General features: G+C 41.7%; 1 protein-coding gene across 4 annotated transcripts in view; it reads right to left on the bottom strand.

Annotated features, from left to right (window-relative positions):
* Positions 1 to 11,810, bottom strand: part of MCU (mitochondrial calcium uniporter) — a 211,017-nt gene extending 199,207 nt beyond the window's left edge. For 3 of the 4 annotated variants that reach the window (XM_040485340.1, XM_040485342.1, XM_040485343.1), the window contains exon 1: positions 11,643 to 11,746. Coding sequence is in view for 1 of the 4 variants with exons in the window: in XM_040485341.1 (XP_040341275.1) it covers positions 11,643 to 11,789 (147 nt within the window). In the remaining 3 variants the exon portion in view is untranslated. Of the gene's footprint in view, positions 1 to 11,642 lie in introns of all 4 variants that reach the window. The other variant, XM_040485341.1, reaches the window with a different exon arrangement.
* Positions 11,811 to 13,139: the final 1,329 nt, after the last annotated feature.

The raw sequence follows: 13,139 nt of genomic DNA, 5'->3' as shown, positions 1-13,139 counted from the left end.
ATGCCCTTTCCAAGTGAGCCCCCTCATCAGTAGAGACCTTCTGTGTTTTCTTCCACTAGTGCTGCTACTTTCTGATACTGGCTGTGATGGGATTTTCAGATCCCTAACTCAGGGCCTCAGCTTGTCTCTACTTTTAATCTTACCAAGAATGCTCTTTTTAGGCAAGAAATCTATTAGGGTTTCCTTTCATTTTCCCCTTTTTACTGCTAAAACCTCTAGCAATCATTAAAAAGAAAGTCATTACATATTTAAAGCTCACCCGACTTTGTGGCACTTAGCCAAGCTAGGAACTTGATTTTATTCTGAATCAAATGTCAATGTAGAATGAGATACTAAAATTAAAGAAAACACTGGGGCACCTGGGTGGCTCAGTTGGTTAAACATCCGACCTCAGCTCAGGTCTTGATCTCAAAGTTCAGGAGTTTGAGCCCAACATCGTGCTCTGTGATGACAGCTCAGAGCCTGGAGCCTGCTTCAGGTCTCCTTCTCTCTCTGCTCCTCCCCTGCTGATGCTCTGTCTCTCTCTCTCTCTCTCTCTGTCTCTCTCTCTCTCTCAAAAATAAACATTAAAAAAAATAAAATTCAAGAAAATACTGACTGCAGTTTAATTTTCTAATAAATGAACACTCTAAAATTCTGTAATATGTTAGACCACCTCAACAATGTTTAGATAACATTTTGTTTTGAAGCTTAAGTCAGAGCTGGAGATAAAAAAAGAAAAAATTTCATGGTGGGGGAGGGTTTAAAACAAAAACGAAAAAATAAAACAATTTCTCGCATGCATACATGTAATGAGACATTCACACAGAGCATACCCTGGGGATTCTCTCAAAAACTAAAAATTAAAAAATCACTACCATCTCTTCACGATCAGAAAATCCATTTTTCCTATCTATTCTAACACAAGCATTCAAAGGTCAGAGAAAGAGCGGCAAGAAAGAAGAAAGTGACAGAGACAGACATAAGCTGGTATTCTTCTGTTTACCAAACAAATTCCAGCAAACGCAAATAAAAAACTTTCAATCTTCTCATTAGGTTTTTACTATTTCTCCTACTCCATTCAATCTATCCTTAAATACTTCATAAAGTATCCTCATATCCATACTCTGTTTTAAAATGAAAAAAAAATAGGTTTTATCACACTTGGCCACTTGCCACAGCCCTGCTTCATGGCAGCTACCATAATTCTGGCAGTGCAAGATACAGGATACAGTGGGGGCAGAATGGAAATACAGAAGATTAGTTCCAAAATAAACACCTCCAAAAATCTGTCATCTTTGGAAATATATACATGCAGGGAATCTAGAGTTGGCAGCACCTCTTTCAAATAGTTCCTTTCAAGCTCTCTTCTGCAGTGCCCAGCCCTTCACCCTTCCCTCCACTCCTCTACGTCCTCCAAATACTTGCCAGGCAGATGCATGTGTCAATTTCTTAAATTACTTATAAGACAATAGCACTACAATATTTTTCTATCACTATTTTACTTAGTATTTTCCATAGTCCTGCTTGTTTCAGCATAATCTGTGAACCCTTTTAAAATGATCTGCTGCTGCCTGAATCAAAGAAAAGTAATTTCTTCTTCGTATTTCTATGATTCTCATCACTATATTATCTCGGCATGGAGAACAAGAGAATCTACAGCTGCATTATCCACAGGGTTGAAGGATTTAGACAATGGTCTCTAGGACTTTTCAACTCACTGACTCATTTATTCAACACTGGCTGAGTGTCTCTGTTCTTGACTACACTAGGCTCAGCTCACAGAGTTTGGGAGAATAGACTACTGTGGGCAACTAATCACCTGAGGTTTCCACACTCAGGATTCCTGTAGTGTAATTACAAAGGAAAACAGAAACATTTTGTTTCAGCCTGGCAGATCACGACTCAGAATTAACAGATTATTATAACAGTCTGTCTTACCTCAGCATTCCAACATTAACTGCTTTTTTTCTTCCCCTGTCTCTCAAACTCTCTGGATTCCCCACCACATGTTCACCTCTTCCCCCACACCCTCAGCAGTTTGGATTGGAAAAAGAAGACAAAAGAGAAGGATGGGACTAAAGGCAGAATGACTTGTTTAAGAGGAATGCAGGGTAAATTGTCCATCAAGATGTCAGAAGTAATTATACAAACTGTCCTGAAAAGGAAATGGAAGGGATTTTTCTTCACTTCAAGCCTTTGACCCTGGTGAGAATAAGCAAATACATTATACTTGAGTTTATGATTTTATACAAGCTCCCCAAAGGAAAAATATAAAAATTACTTATAAAGTATTATATGAAAGTGACATATGTCTTAGAAAGCCCCTTAGGCTCATTTGATCAAGCATCCTTATTTAATTGGCCAAAACATTAAGACCAAAGAGGTCACCTGCCCAGGGTCAAACAGCAAGTTAACAGAAGAGAAATGAACAAAACCCACACTCCTACCTCTATTGTATCACATGGCACCTAATCCTCTTCAAGTACAGTGACTTACTTTTATTTTGGTGACTGAAACACACACACACACACACACACACACACACACACACACACCATTTCCATCTCTTATTTAACTATCTCAGAAAACTAATTAAAAATTCTATGATGGTATAGCAATCCTTTAGTCCCATAGTTTTCCAAAGGCTCACCAACAACGTGACAAATACAATGTCTTCTGGTGAAGCAGATATTGTAATGGGTCTAAAGACTTGTCATAGTTATCAAATAAATACTTACCTCTGTATTATAATACCTAGAAGACCAAAGAATATGTGCTTTCCGAATAAAGCAATCCGGTAAGGTACCTAGTCAATTAAAATACAGAGAATCACTCCATATAACTTGTTCTCGATTATTACATGTTTTTTTTTTATACTCCTCTTGAGAAACGGATGGCAGAAGCACAACTCCTGTCTTCGCTTCTAATGTAAGAATGGAGGTTGCTAACATTTTACGAAGAAAAGGTTTCATGCCTAGGAATGACTAGGTTTTTATTTGTTTGTTTTAAAGACAAAAGACCATCATACATACAATGCTCAGTATTCCCTAAAGGTAAACAAATATTACAAAACTGGAAAGTTAAAGAGAACAAAGTCAAAGGAAATTACTCAAAAACATTCCTCTAATTAATTAAGGTAACGTGTAGAGTTTCTGCTTTGGAAGAGTGTCATACACAGAACACACACTCTCAAAGAAGACTTGCTGAGTGCTCATCACACTTGGTGAACTCCTTCCACACTGTGTGCAAATCTTTCAGATTCTGATGGTGTGGGGGAGGGGAGGCAGGAACATGGGATAAGGTAGGCATTGGATTTGATACATACATTTTAAAATCATTAAACCAGGTCAGCACATTTTTATATACAAAAGAAGAGGCACAGAAAAGACAACAAAGAAGTATATTTAACATGACTGTAAAAAGAAACACACAGAAAAGGTCCAGAAATAAAGTTTCAGGGCCTGAGTATTAATAGCATCAGACAGCCCTTGAATTGAACTGCCTTTCTACCTGGTACTAGCTGAGTGATAGTCTATGTCCAATCACCAAGTTCTAACAATTCTACTTCCTAAATCTGCCTTCTCTCTATTCCCTTTCTCTATCCCCAATGATACTGTCCTTACTCAGGCATCTTTTGCCTGGTTCATTAAGATACCCCTTATTGGCCTCTTGGCTTTCTGGTCCCATCCTTTCGAATCCGGCCTTCACACTGCTGCCATTATAACTAACCTTCCAAAAAAAGCACAAACCTGATCATGTGATTCACCTAATTGAAATTCTTCAGATGCTCACCTATTGACTAGCAGTATTTTTCCAAACTGTGGCTTAAACTGTAGAATCAATTTAAGTGGGTCCCAACCAGTATTTCTTTAACAAAATAGCATAGAAACTATGTATGCCTCATACATAGTAAAAATATTGTTTCATGACACTTTTCCTACTTTTATGCACACGTGCACATTCTGGGTCATGATATAAAATGTATTTCTACTGTGGGTTGAGTTTAAAAAAAACCACTGACCTACATAATAAAATCCAATTCCTTCACAAGTCCCTTCACAGTCTGATTCCCTCACCATAGCACAGTAGTTAAGAGACAGGCTCTGGAGCCAGACCACTTGCATTTCCTTGCCAGAAATACCAGTCGCCGCTGCATGATCCTGAGTAAGTCATTTACTAGCTGAGTGTCACTTACCAGCTGTGATCCTGGGCAAATCAACCGAGCTGAGGTAACTCGGCTTCACTATAAAACGAGGGTAGGAACAACATCTACCCATAGGGTGCCACAAGAATTGAGATTACCTATGTGACACGTGTGACACGTGGTACACTTGATAAATGTTAATTATTAGTGGTATCGCTATTACTGCCCAGCCTAATCTCTGGCTGTTCTTGTCACACTCCAGTTCTTACAAACTACTGGCCGTTTCTGAAATACATCTTCCTTCCTCATACAGTCATGTCAGATGTTGCTGCTGCCTAGACTGGACTATACCCTTCCAGTCCCCCACACATCATATTTCATCCTATTTCAGCTTAAGTGAGGCCTTCCCTGTGAAGCCTTCTCCAGCTAAACGCTCCCACTGAACCTCCGGGCCGGCGGGGAGCATAGCCACTTACAGTCTTGTTTGTCGGTGTCTCCTAGCCAAACTGTGACCTCTCAGGACCACCTCAGAGACATCACTCTTTCCCAGCACAGCATCTTACAAACAGCAGTTCATCAGATATTTTCTGAATGACTCCTGGTTACTTACCCTTACTAGGTCTTCATTTTCTCATCTGTACAATGGGAGTAGTATTTTGCCCAAAGAGTTATAAAAGTGTCTGATATAGAAGCAATGCTCAACAATGGGTGGGACTTTCCAGAATCCTTAGCTAAATTACAAATATCCTAAGGAAGCAACATCTTAGACCCTTATTAGCTAAGACCTGGAGGTGAGGGTAGAGAAAGAGACTTAAATGTTGCCAGAAAGATGGTGAGATCTCTTGGAAGAAAACTGCAGTAGATGCTTGAGAAAGAAACCCAGCTGAAGGACAAGATGAAAGGGAAGGGGGCCCTACACAGACACCCAGCCAGACCTAGGCCTAAATCCCAGCTGCAAAACATCTGTCTAGTCTATCTTTGCATCCCTAGCATTAAAACAGTTAGTCTATCTTTGCATCCCTAGCATTAAAACAGTTTATGACACTTAGGAAGAAATGAACCTATCTCATCCTCAATTTCCTCATCTATAAACCTGGGATAATCATGCCTCTCACAGGACTATAGTGAGAATTAAATGAGGTAACACAATGCCCTCAGATGCTTTCTTCTCTATCTACCCCTCTACATACAGGTCAGGTAGTTCACATTAACCTACTTCCTCTCCAGTTATTTGACAAATTACCAGTCACGTTAACTTTCTCTAAAGTTTAAAGCAGATATTAATACTCTTAAACATCCTGTAACACCACTTATTATAGGTATTACAAAAAAGGTGAAGGCAAAAATGAAGTTTAAAGGATCTTGTAATCCATAAGGCAGTACAGTTCAAGACTATACGTGGGAGACTGTCCCCTGGATGGCCTCATACACATATGGATTCTCAGCAATTCTCTGGTGATTTTTACAAGTGTTCCCCAAACAATAAAATAGACAATAGTAAAGACTGAAAACTTTAGTAACAAAGTATAAAAGGTAAATACCCTTTTGATTAATAAATATTGCCAATGTCCTTAAAGAACCTTTGAAAAGGACCCTTATTTTCAAGAGATGTCAAAATGCAATGTCATATTTCCCATTTTTTCCAGAACTGCATTAGAAAAAGTTCAGTTTCAGCATGCTACTAGACCCAGTTGGTGGTGTAATCTACCAAGTTATATTTTGATCAAAATAAAAGATTCAAGCCCATACACAGTTTATGGGTCAATAATTCACTAAACTCATTAAAATTACTTTGCTTGAAGTCAACTTTCATGTTACACAGTCTGTCTCACTGCAAGCATTTAACAAACTGCAGTGAAATAATTAAATGGATTGTTTCTCTTTTTGTGTTCAACCTGCAGAGGACAGGTTTTTTAACACATATCATCAAGCTTGACCTAAATCAGGAAATAATTATTCAGGACTGGGCTTGAGTTTAAGCACTTACTGAAAGAAAGGGTCTCAATTCACTTTTCATTTTTTGATTTTTTTTCTCTCCCCAATTCATTTTTTTTTTTTTTAAAGTAGGCTCCACGCCCAATAGGGGGCTTGAACTGGAATCAAGCAAGAGTCAAATGTTCTACCTGGGATCAAGAGTCAGATGCTCTACTGACATAATCAGCCAGGCACCCCTCCTAATTCACTTTTTAAAAGGAACCTCGGCTTAATTGTCCTTTAAATGAAACATACATTCCTGCAATTTCATAGGAAAAGAACTGATTGAGAAAGCCAGCAGATGGGGGAACCATTTTCAGCTCTGTAGTAACTTGCTGGGCTACTAAAGAAAAAACCATTTCACCACTCTTGCATTATTGCCTTAATCTATGGTCTTTTTGAGCTCTGAAGTCTATGATTCTTTTTAGTACATGTCCTCCATGGTAACATCTTAGTTTTCCTAATAACATGTTATTCCAGTAATTCTAAAATATCCATGAGTCATGGTACAGTATTAATTAGTGAGATAAAGAATAGAGGATTCCGTTATGTTGGGTGGCTATCTCAAGATCTTAAAAGGTAGTCTTGTCCTGGGACACCTGGATGGCTCAGTGGTTGAGTGTCAGACTTTGGCTCAGGTCATGATCTTGCAGTTCATGAATTCGAGCCCCGCATCGGGTTTGCTGCTCTCAGCACAGAACCCGCTTCAGATCTTCTGTTCCTCTCTCCCTCTGTCTCTCCCCCATTTGCATGCATTCATTCTCTCTCTCTCTCTCTCTCTCTCTCTCTCAAAAAAAAAAACAAAACAAAAAACCAACACCCATAGTCTTGTCCTTGAGCACACACATAAACCAGAATTTTTTAAGAAAACCCATAGAGACACAAAGCTAGGATATAAAAAAGAAATGAAAGCAACATCTCTGCAGTTATTCAGATAATGGTATTAATGGGGGCGGGGCACCTGGGTGGCTCAGTCAGTTAAGTCTCTGACTCTTGATATTGGCCCAGGTCAAATGATCTCCCAGTCATGGGACTGAGCTATGTCAGGCTCAGCACTGAGTGTGGAGTCTGCTTGGGATTCTCTCTCTTCCTCTCTCTCTCAAAATAAGTAATAAACATTTTAAAAAAACACAAAAAACCAGACAATGGTATCAATGAGGTGCTACTGCAGAAGACCATAACCACTCTGGATTTCAAACGCAAGGCAGCCCCAAAACCAAAAACGATGTACATTCAGTTTGTTGTTCTCTTTGACATACACCATTCCTGATGCTGCATTCTCTGTTTAGATTTCCTCTTGGAGTAGAGTTCCATAAAGCATAATAATCTGGGTATTAATCACACTTTTGCTGGGCTTTGGGCAGAAAGCAAGTATCACTGTAGAACTCATCGAAAGGTACCAACTCTGTGCATCAGTCTACCATAAAGAAGTGTAATATACAATCAAAGACAGTACTGGCAATACCAAAGTTAAAGCAATTACCCAAATGTGGCTACCTAAGCAACAGGCCACTAGAAAAGTCAAACTGGGGGATGGGGGGCATGGTAATGAGCACATCTTTTCATTGTACCTGCAAGCAGACAAAAGGGTACATATTCAATTAATGTTCATCTGAGTGTCACCTATATACCTAGCACTGCGCTGGAGTCTATGAGAGACAAAAAGGCAATACTGCCCACCCACCCCATAAGATAAGGCACCCACAAATGAAATATTTAGGTAACAAGATAAGTCAGTGTCAATCTGTGTCCTGCTAATAATTAAACTAGCTAACAATAAATCCCATCAGAACTTAGACAAGGCAGAAGAGAACAACAGAAAGGGATTAAGAGCCAGGAATCACACAAATTAAGATTCTGACTAGGACTTCTTGAATCCACCTCCATTTAAAGACATCTCAGATGTCATTAACCACAAACATAACCTAATAAGTCACTTCCCTCAGTTCCCATTAGGCGTGTCTCCTCATCTGTAAAGTGAGGAGGTTAGATTCAAAGAGGAGTCATAGGTCACAGTCTCTAACCTGAAATGGACCTTACAGGTTAGAGAAGTGATTAAGACCGAAATTCAGCTGCAGGAACTGCATAAACATTTAGTATAGATACTCGGAACACTGGCTTAAGCGCAGTGGGATATTTGTGCTGGGATGTCTCTGGGAAATGCAATTAAAGAATTGCAACTTGGGGGCACCTGGGTGGCGCAGTCGGTTAAGCGTCCGACTTCAGCCAGGTCACGATCTCGCGGTCCGTGAGTTCGAGCCCCGCATCAGGCTCTGGGCTGACGGTTCAGAGCCTGGAGCCTGTTTCTCATTCTGTGTCTCCCTCTCTCTCTGCCCCTCCCCCATTCATGCTCTGTCTCTCTCTGTCCCAAAAATAAATAAACGTTGAAAAAAAAAATTTTTTTAAAAGAATTGCAACTTGCTTCTGTGTCTGGTAATATAACCTCTGCTAAAACTATCAGGTTAAACAGAAATGTTGTGACCACTAAAGAACTATAATGTGTAAAAGTGAGAGGGACAGTCACAAACAATAACAGTCCAATGACAGACTTAAGCAAGAGATTTAGTAATTCAGCATAGCCACTGACCACTAGGAAATGTCAACAGTCAGGCTTTCATAATCAGAGGTGAGACCATTTGATTTAGCAAAGGAATTACCCAGCTCACAATGAAAGGCAGTTCCCCCTCAAAGAGCCATCCTTGAAAATAGCAACCACCTTCACTAACCACACAGAAAGGCATGCAACAAACATTTTACATCAGTCTTAAGTTGCAACCACAAGCTGGGAGCAGTAACGGGCTCTTCACATGGAAAATGAAAAACTACACTAGATGGTGCTAAAAATATTGAATAAGCCCCTGCATTCTTATTTCTATTTACTTAGTTGAGTGATCTTTTAATAAAGAAAGTGGGGAGGGGACAAGTTATGTTTCATAACTTCACAACCACATCTGCCAATGAGCTGAACTGTATTGTTTTGGACTCCTCCTGTAAACTTGGAAAAGATTTTGAACACATGCCTCTCAAGCAAAAAAATTAACCAGCATCATAACCGGTTATGTCCCCCTGGCTCTAATTTACTGTACCTACTACAGCAGAACAAAAGTGGCACAAGCTGGGCTTGTGATGTCGTCCAACGCAGAGTGCCATCTGCTGCACATGCACAGGATGTCTCCTAGGCAAGATTCAACCTTAGTGTCTCTCAGGGACCTTTACAAGAGCAAGCTGTTTGCTCCCATATTTGCCTAATACATTTGGCCTCAAACAACATCCACTTACAGGAGCATTCCCATTCATGGATTTTAAAACACCAATACTTTCCTAACGATAGTCAGTTTTATAAAGGAGGAGAAAGATTATGAAGGAGCAATGGCACCTGATAATGAGAAGAACACAAGAACGGGGTCAGAATATCTGGGGTGGGTCCTGAAACTGTTGCCTGTTAGCTGTGCAATCCTGGCCAAGTTTCTCCCCTTTTCTGGGCCTCAATTTCAGGCATAAAATGTCAAGAGTTAAACAAATCTCCAAGAGATACCTTTCAAAGTGAGTCTTGTGAGAGATCATAGAACAGATGGAGACAGCTATATACAGGGTGGCTTCAGAGCAATCGTAGAAAAAGAAAAAATCCTGTTTACATATTTTAAATCATCAGACACAATTTTTTTCAAAAGCATACAATTCTAAGTTCATTTACAAGTCAACATTCCCATGATAACACTTCAGCCCTTCAGAAATAACACTTCACTTTAACTGTGCTTTCAGTTACAAATTCAGCACATCACTTTTACCCACCCCAGAATAGCACAGAAGAACACTTTCATGAAGTACCCACACAAGGAAGGCACTCACAGCCTGACAGATTCGCATAGTGAAAAATATACAAGGCACAAATTTAAAAATGCTAAATGAATACCACACCCAAATAGCCTTAAAAACAAACTGTGCAAAGTCAAAAGACGTATTAGCAAAATACAGGGATAAAGACAACTTGAGAAGTCTTTAAATAGTTTGAGGGAGAGGGGAATGCAAGCAGATTTTTGGGTGGCTTCATGTTTTTAGGAAAACAAAACACATAAACGGAGGCTATGAAACATGCAATTCTAAACTGAACTGTGGAAAAGCTCGGCTCTCACCCAAAAGCTTCAGCAAAGCAATATGTCAGCATGCCAAATATGAAGTACAATTTTCTTCACAAGAATGAAGACAGGATCCATACGTATGACTAATAATAACAATATCATCTTGCATTTCCAGAGCATTAGTTCTTTTCATAGCTCTTTCAGACCCTTGATTTTATGTTGTCATCAGTCTTGGGGTATCCTCTCTGAAAACCTCCAGTTCAGTTTCCTCTCAAGAGCTATGTGATCACAAGAAGACAGGTGGATGTATTTGTTAACACAGGTGGACGTTCGTGCTGAGATCTCAAGGTACTAGTTTCTTCTAGCAGGCTGTCTGCAGTGATTCTCTCATTAGCACACTATACAACTTAGCTCTAGGAAACAAAACCTACACTTTCTCACTTGGCCAAAGACCAACACAAATGGGCTGGGAAAGTCCAAGCAAAGAGAACCCACTGACTTGTTAGGTCAAGAACTCCACGCCAAGTTGATCTCTTGTAACTGAAAAAAGAAATGACAATCACTCACAAACACACCCCAAGGCTGTTCAAATAGAAACTCTCCTTCGTTGCCAGCCAATGAAATCCAGCAGTAACTGGTTAATTCAACCACCAAATCCCTGCCTCTGTGAACAACTTGCCATACCCACGTCCCCTCCGCCTGCTGCCCATCCTTCCTTCTTCAGGCACGCGTGAGCAAGCTGCTAAACCAGCCCTCCAAAAGGACCACCGAGGACCTTTAAGAATCTCAGGATGGAGCTTGCCTCCTGAAGCAATGCAGCATCCTTCGCGAGGGGGCTGTTTCCCGTGCCCACACATGCAGGAAGTCACAGAGGGGGATAAAGTTTGATTATCCTTTCTTGCCCGTTCCCGAAGGGCCGAGAGAGGACGAGGGAGCGGTCCCGCTGGGGTCCTGGGCTGCTCTCCCGAGACAGTTCCCAGAAGCATGGCTGGCACTGCCACTCTCCTGACACATACACCAGGCAGCCGCGGCAACTCAGGACACCCCGACCCGCCCGGAGGAGGAGGGAAAGGGGACAACTTGCACGGGGCTCAGTTCGCGAGCGGTGGGGCAGAGTTGTTTAAAAAAAAAAAAAAAAAAAAAAAAGAGGGAGGGACCGAGATCGGGTGCGAGTCAGAGAAGGGTTCAAGTCCCTTCCCCGCCCTGGTGCCCCGGGTCCTGCGGGAACATCCCCGCCATCGCCCCTCCTCCTCCTCCTCCACTCGGCTTCCTCCGCCCTCCCTCCCTTCCTGGTCGCCGCCGCAGGCGCCTGAAGGGCACGGCGGCTCCTCGGTGCCCGGCAAGCTCGGGAGCGGCAGCGAGTTGAGGGAACTCGCCCGCTGCCCCGGCGGCCTGCCCGCCAGCGGCTCCCACACGCCAGCGCCGCCCCGCCCTCCCCGGAGCCTCGGGGCGCGCTCGCTCACCGTCCGGTGGTGCTGCTGCTGCCGGTGGCGGCTGACGCCCAGCCCGGGGAAGCAGCCGGCAGTCAGCGCTCCGCAGCCGCCGACGCCCCCGCCGCCGCCCCGGGAGGAGAGGAGCAGCAGGAGAGATCTACCTGCGGCGGCCGCCATCTCTCAACTGGAAACGGCGCCGACCCAGGCAGCGCAGCGGACGGCCGGGGCGGAGCTAAGGCCCGCCACTCACCCGCGCCGGACCAACTGCCGCCCTTGGCTGAGTTGGTGAGGCGGGGCTTCCTGCAAGGCCCAATCGACAGGCGGGAGAACCACACTTGAGGCTGCCTGTCACTTCCAGAGTTACCTATTGTGGGACCTAGTCAATTACGGGCAAATTCTAAGGAACCGGTAATTGGCATCCGAGCCCCTCAGAATAGAAGCAGTAGAGATGGCATATTCGTTTTGGCTAATCTTCACCAAGGATAAAGCTATGATAAAGGTAACTGGGGAAACGGATCTTTGTGCTAAGCTTTGTACTTCGTGAGTGTTCTAAGTTGGCAAAATATGTACCAGATAAATAATCATTAAACTAAGGATGCTGGAACGCTCAATGACACGCCCAGAGTTACCATTCATACTGATGGTATTTGGATATGCTGGAATTAACCCTACATCATAGGGTGATCTAATGACCGCGCTGTGTGGCATAGTATAGGAGAGGTAGAACGATTAGGATATCAAAGTCCCAGAATGAGTACATGCCATCAGAGTGAATTAACAGATCTATGTATATTTCAAATACTCATTTTTACAGCATCTTTCAGACTGATACTCTTACACTCTCCAGAAGCAATAGTCTCCATTTTCTTACTATCTTTGACCCTGTGTGCACTTACTAAACTATGAAAACAGAACATGTTGGTAATGTAATAAAAGTCATGTAAAGGTTACTTCAATGAATTTAGCTAAACTAGCCATTAGGATAAACTTTGGAATAATTGTTGATCACTTTCTCTTAAAAAATATTTATTTCCCCAAGAAGCAAGATCATAATGAAAACTCATTAAAGACTGTGAAATAAATATTTCTTTAGAAGATTTCCTTACTATCTGTTATTATAAGCTGGTAAGTCCTCACATTTTTTTTTAAATCTGAAGCACGAAAGCAGTTTGGTAAGCAGATGAAAAGTATTGCTCTCAATTTTGGGAAACATCTTTATAGTGTAGCCTTAGGTGATCAAGCTGAAACAAACAAACAAAAATACACCACACACAATTTTATTGTATCACTTGTTCTAATAATATTTTTTTTAAAGTTTAACTGAAGTAGTACTTGTTTGGCCAAGAATTGCTAAATAATGAAGTGGAGTTTTTGGTCTGTTTAATCCTTCCACCCCACTCTGGAACAGTAAAATGATTGGCTTCTCCAGGTGAGACTATCACACCACTCACCCAAAAGGCATTTATTGCCCAACAGTGGAACCTGAGAGCTTGAGAATGAGATTAGCCCCCCATTCAACAGCTGCAC

The sequence above is a fragment of the Herpailurus yagouaroundi genome, unplaced genomic scaffold (assembly GCF_014898765.1).
Source record: "Herpailurus yagouaroundi ecotype Mexico unplaced genomic scaffold, PumYag 163, whole genome shotgun sequence".
Classification (NCBI taxonomy): domain Eukaryota; kingdom Metazoa; phylum Chordata; class Mammalia; order Carnivora; family Felidae; genus Herpailurus; species Herpailurus yagouaroundi.
This window is presented reverse-complemented; position numbering and strand designations above follow the sequence as displayed.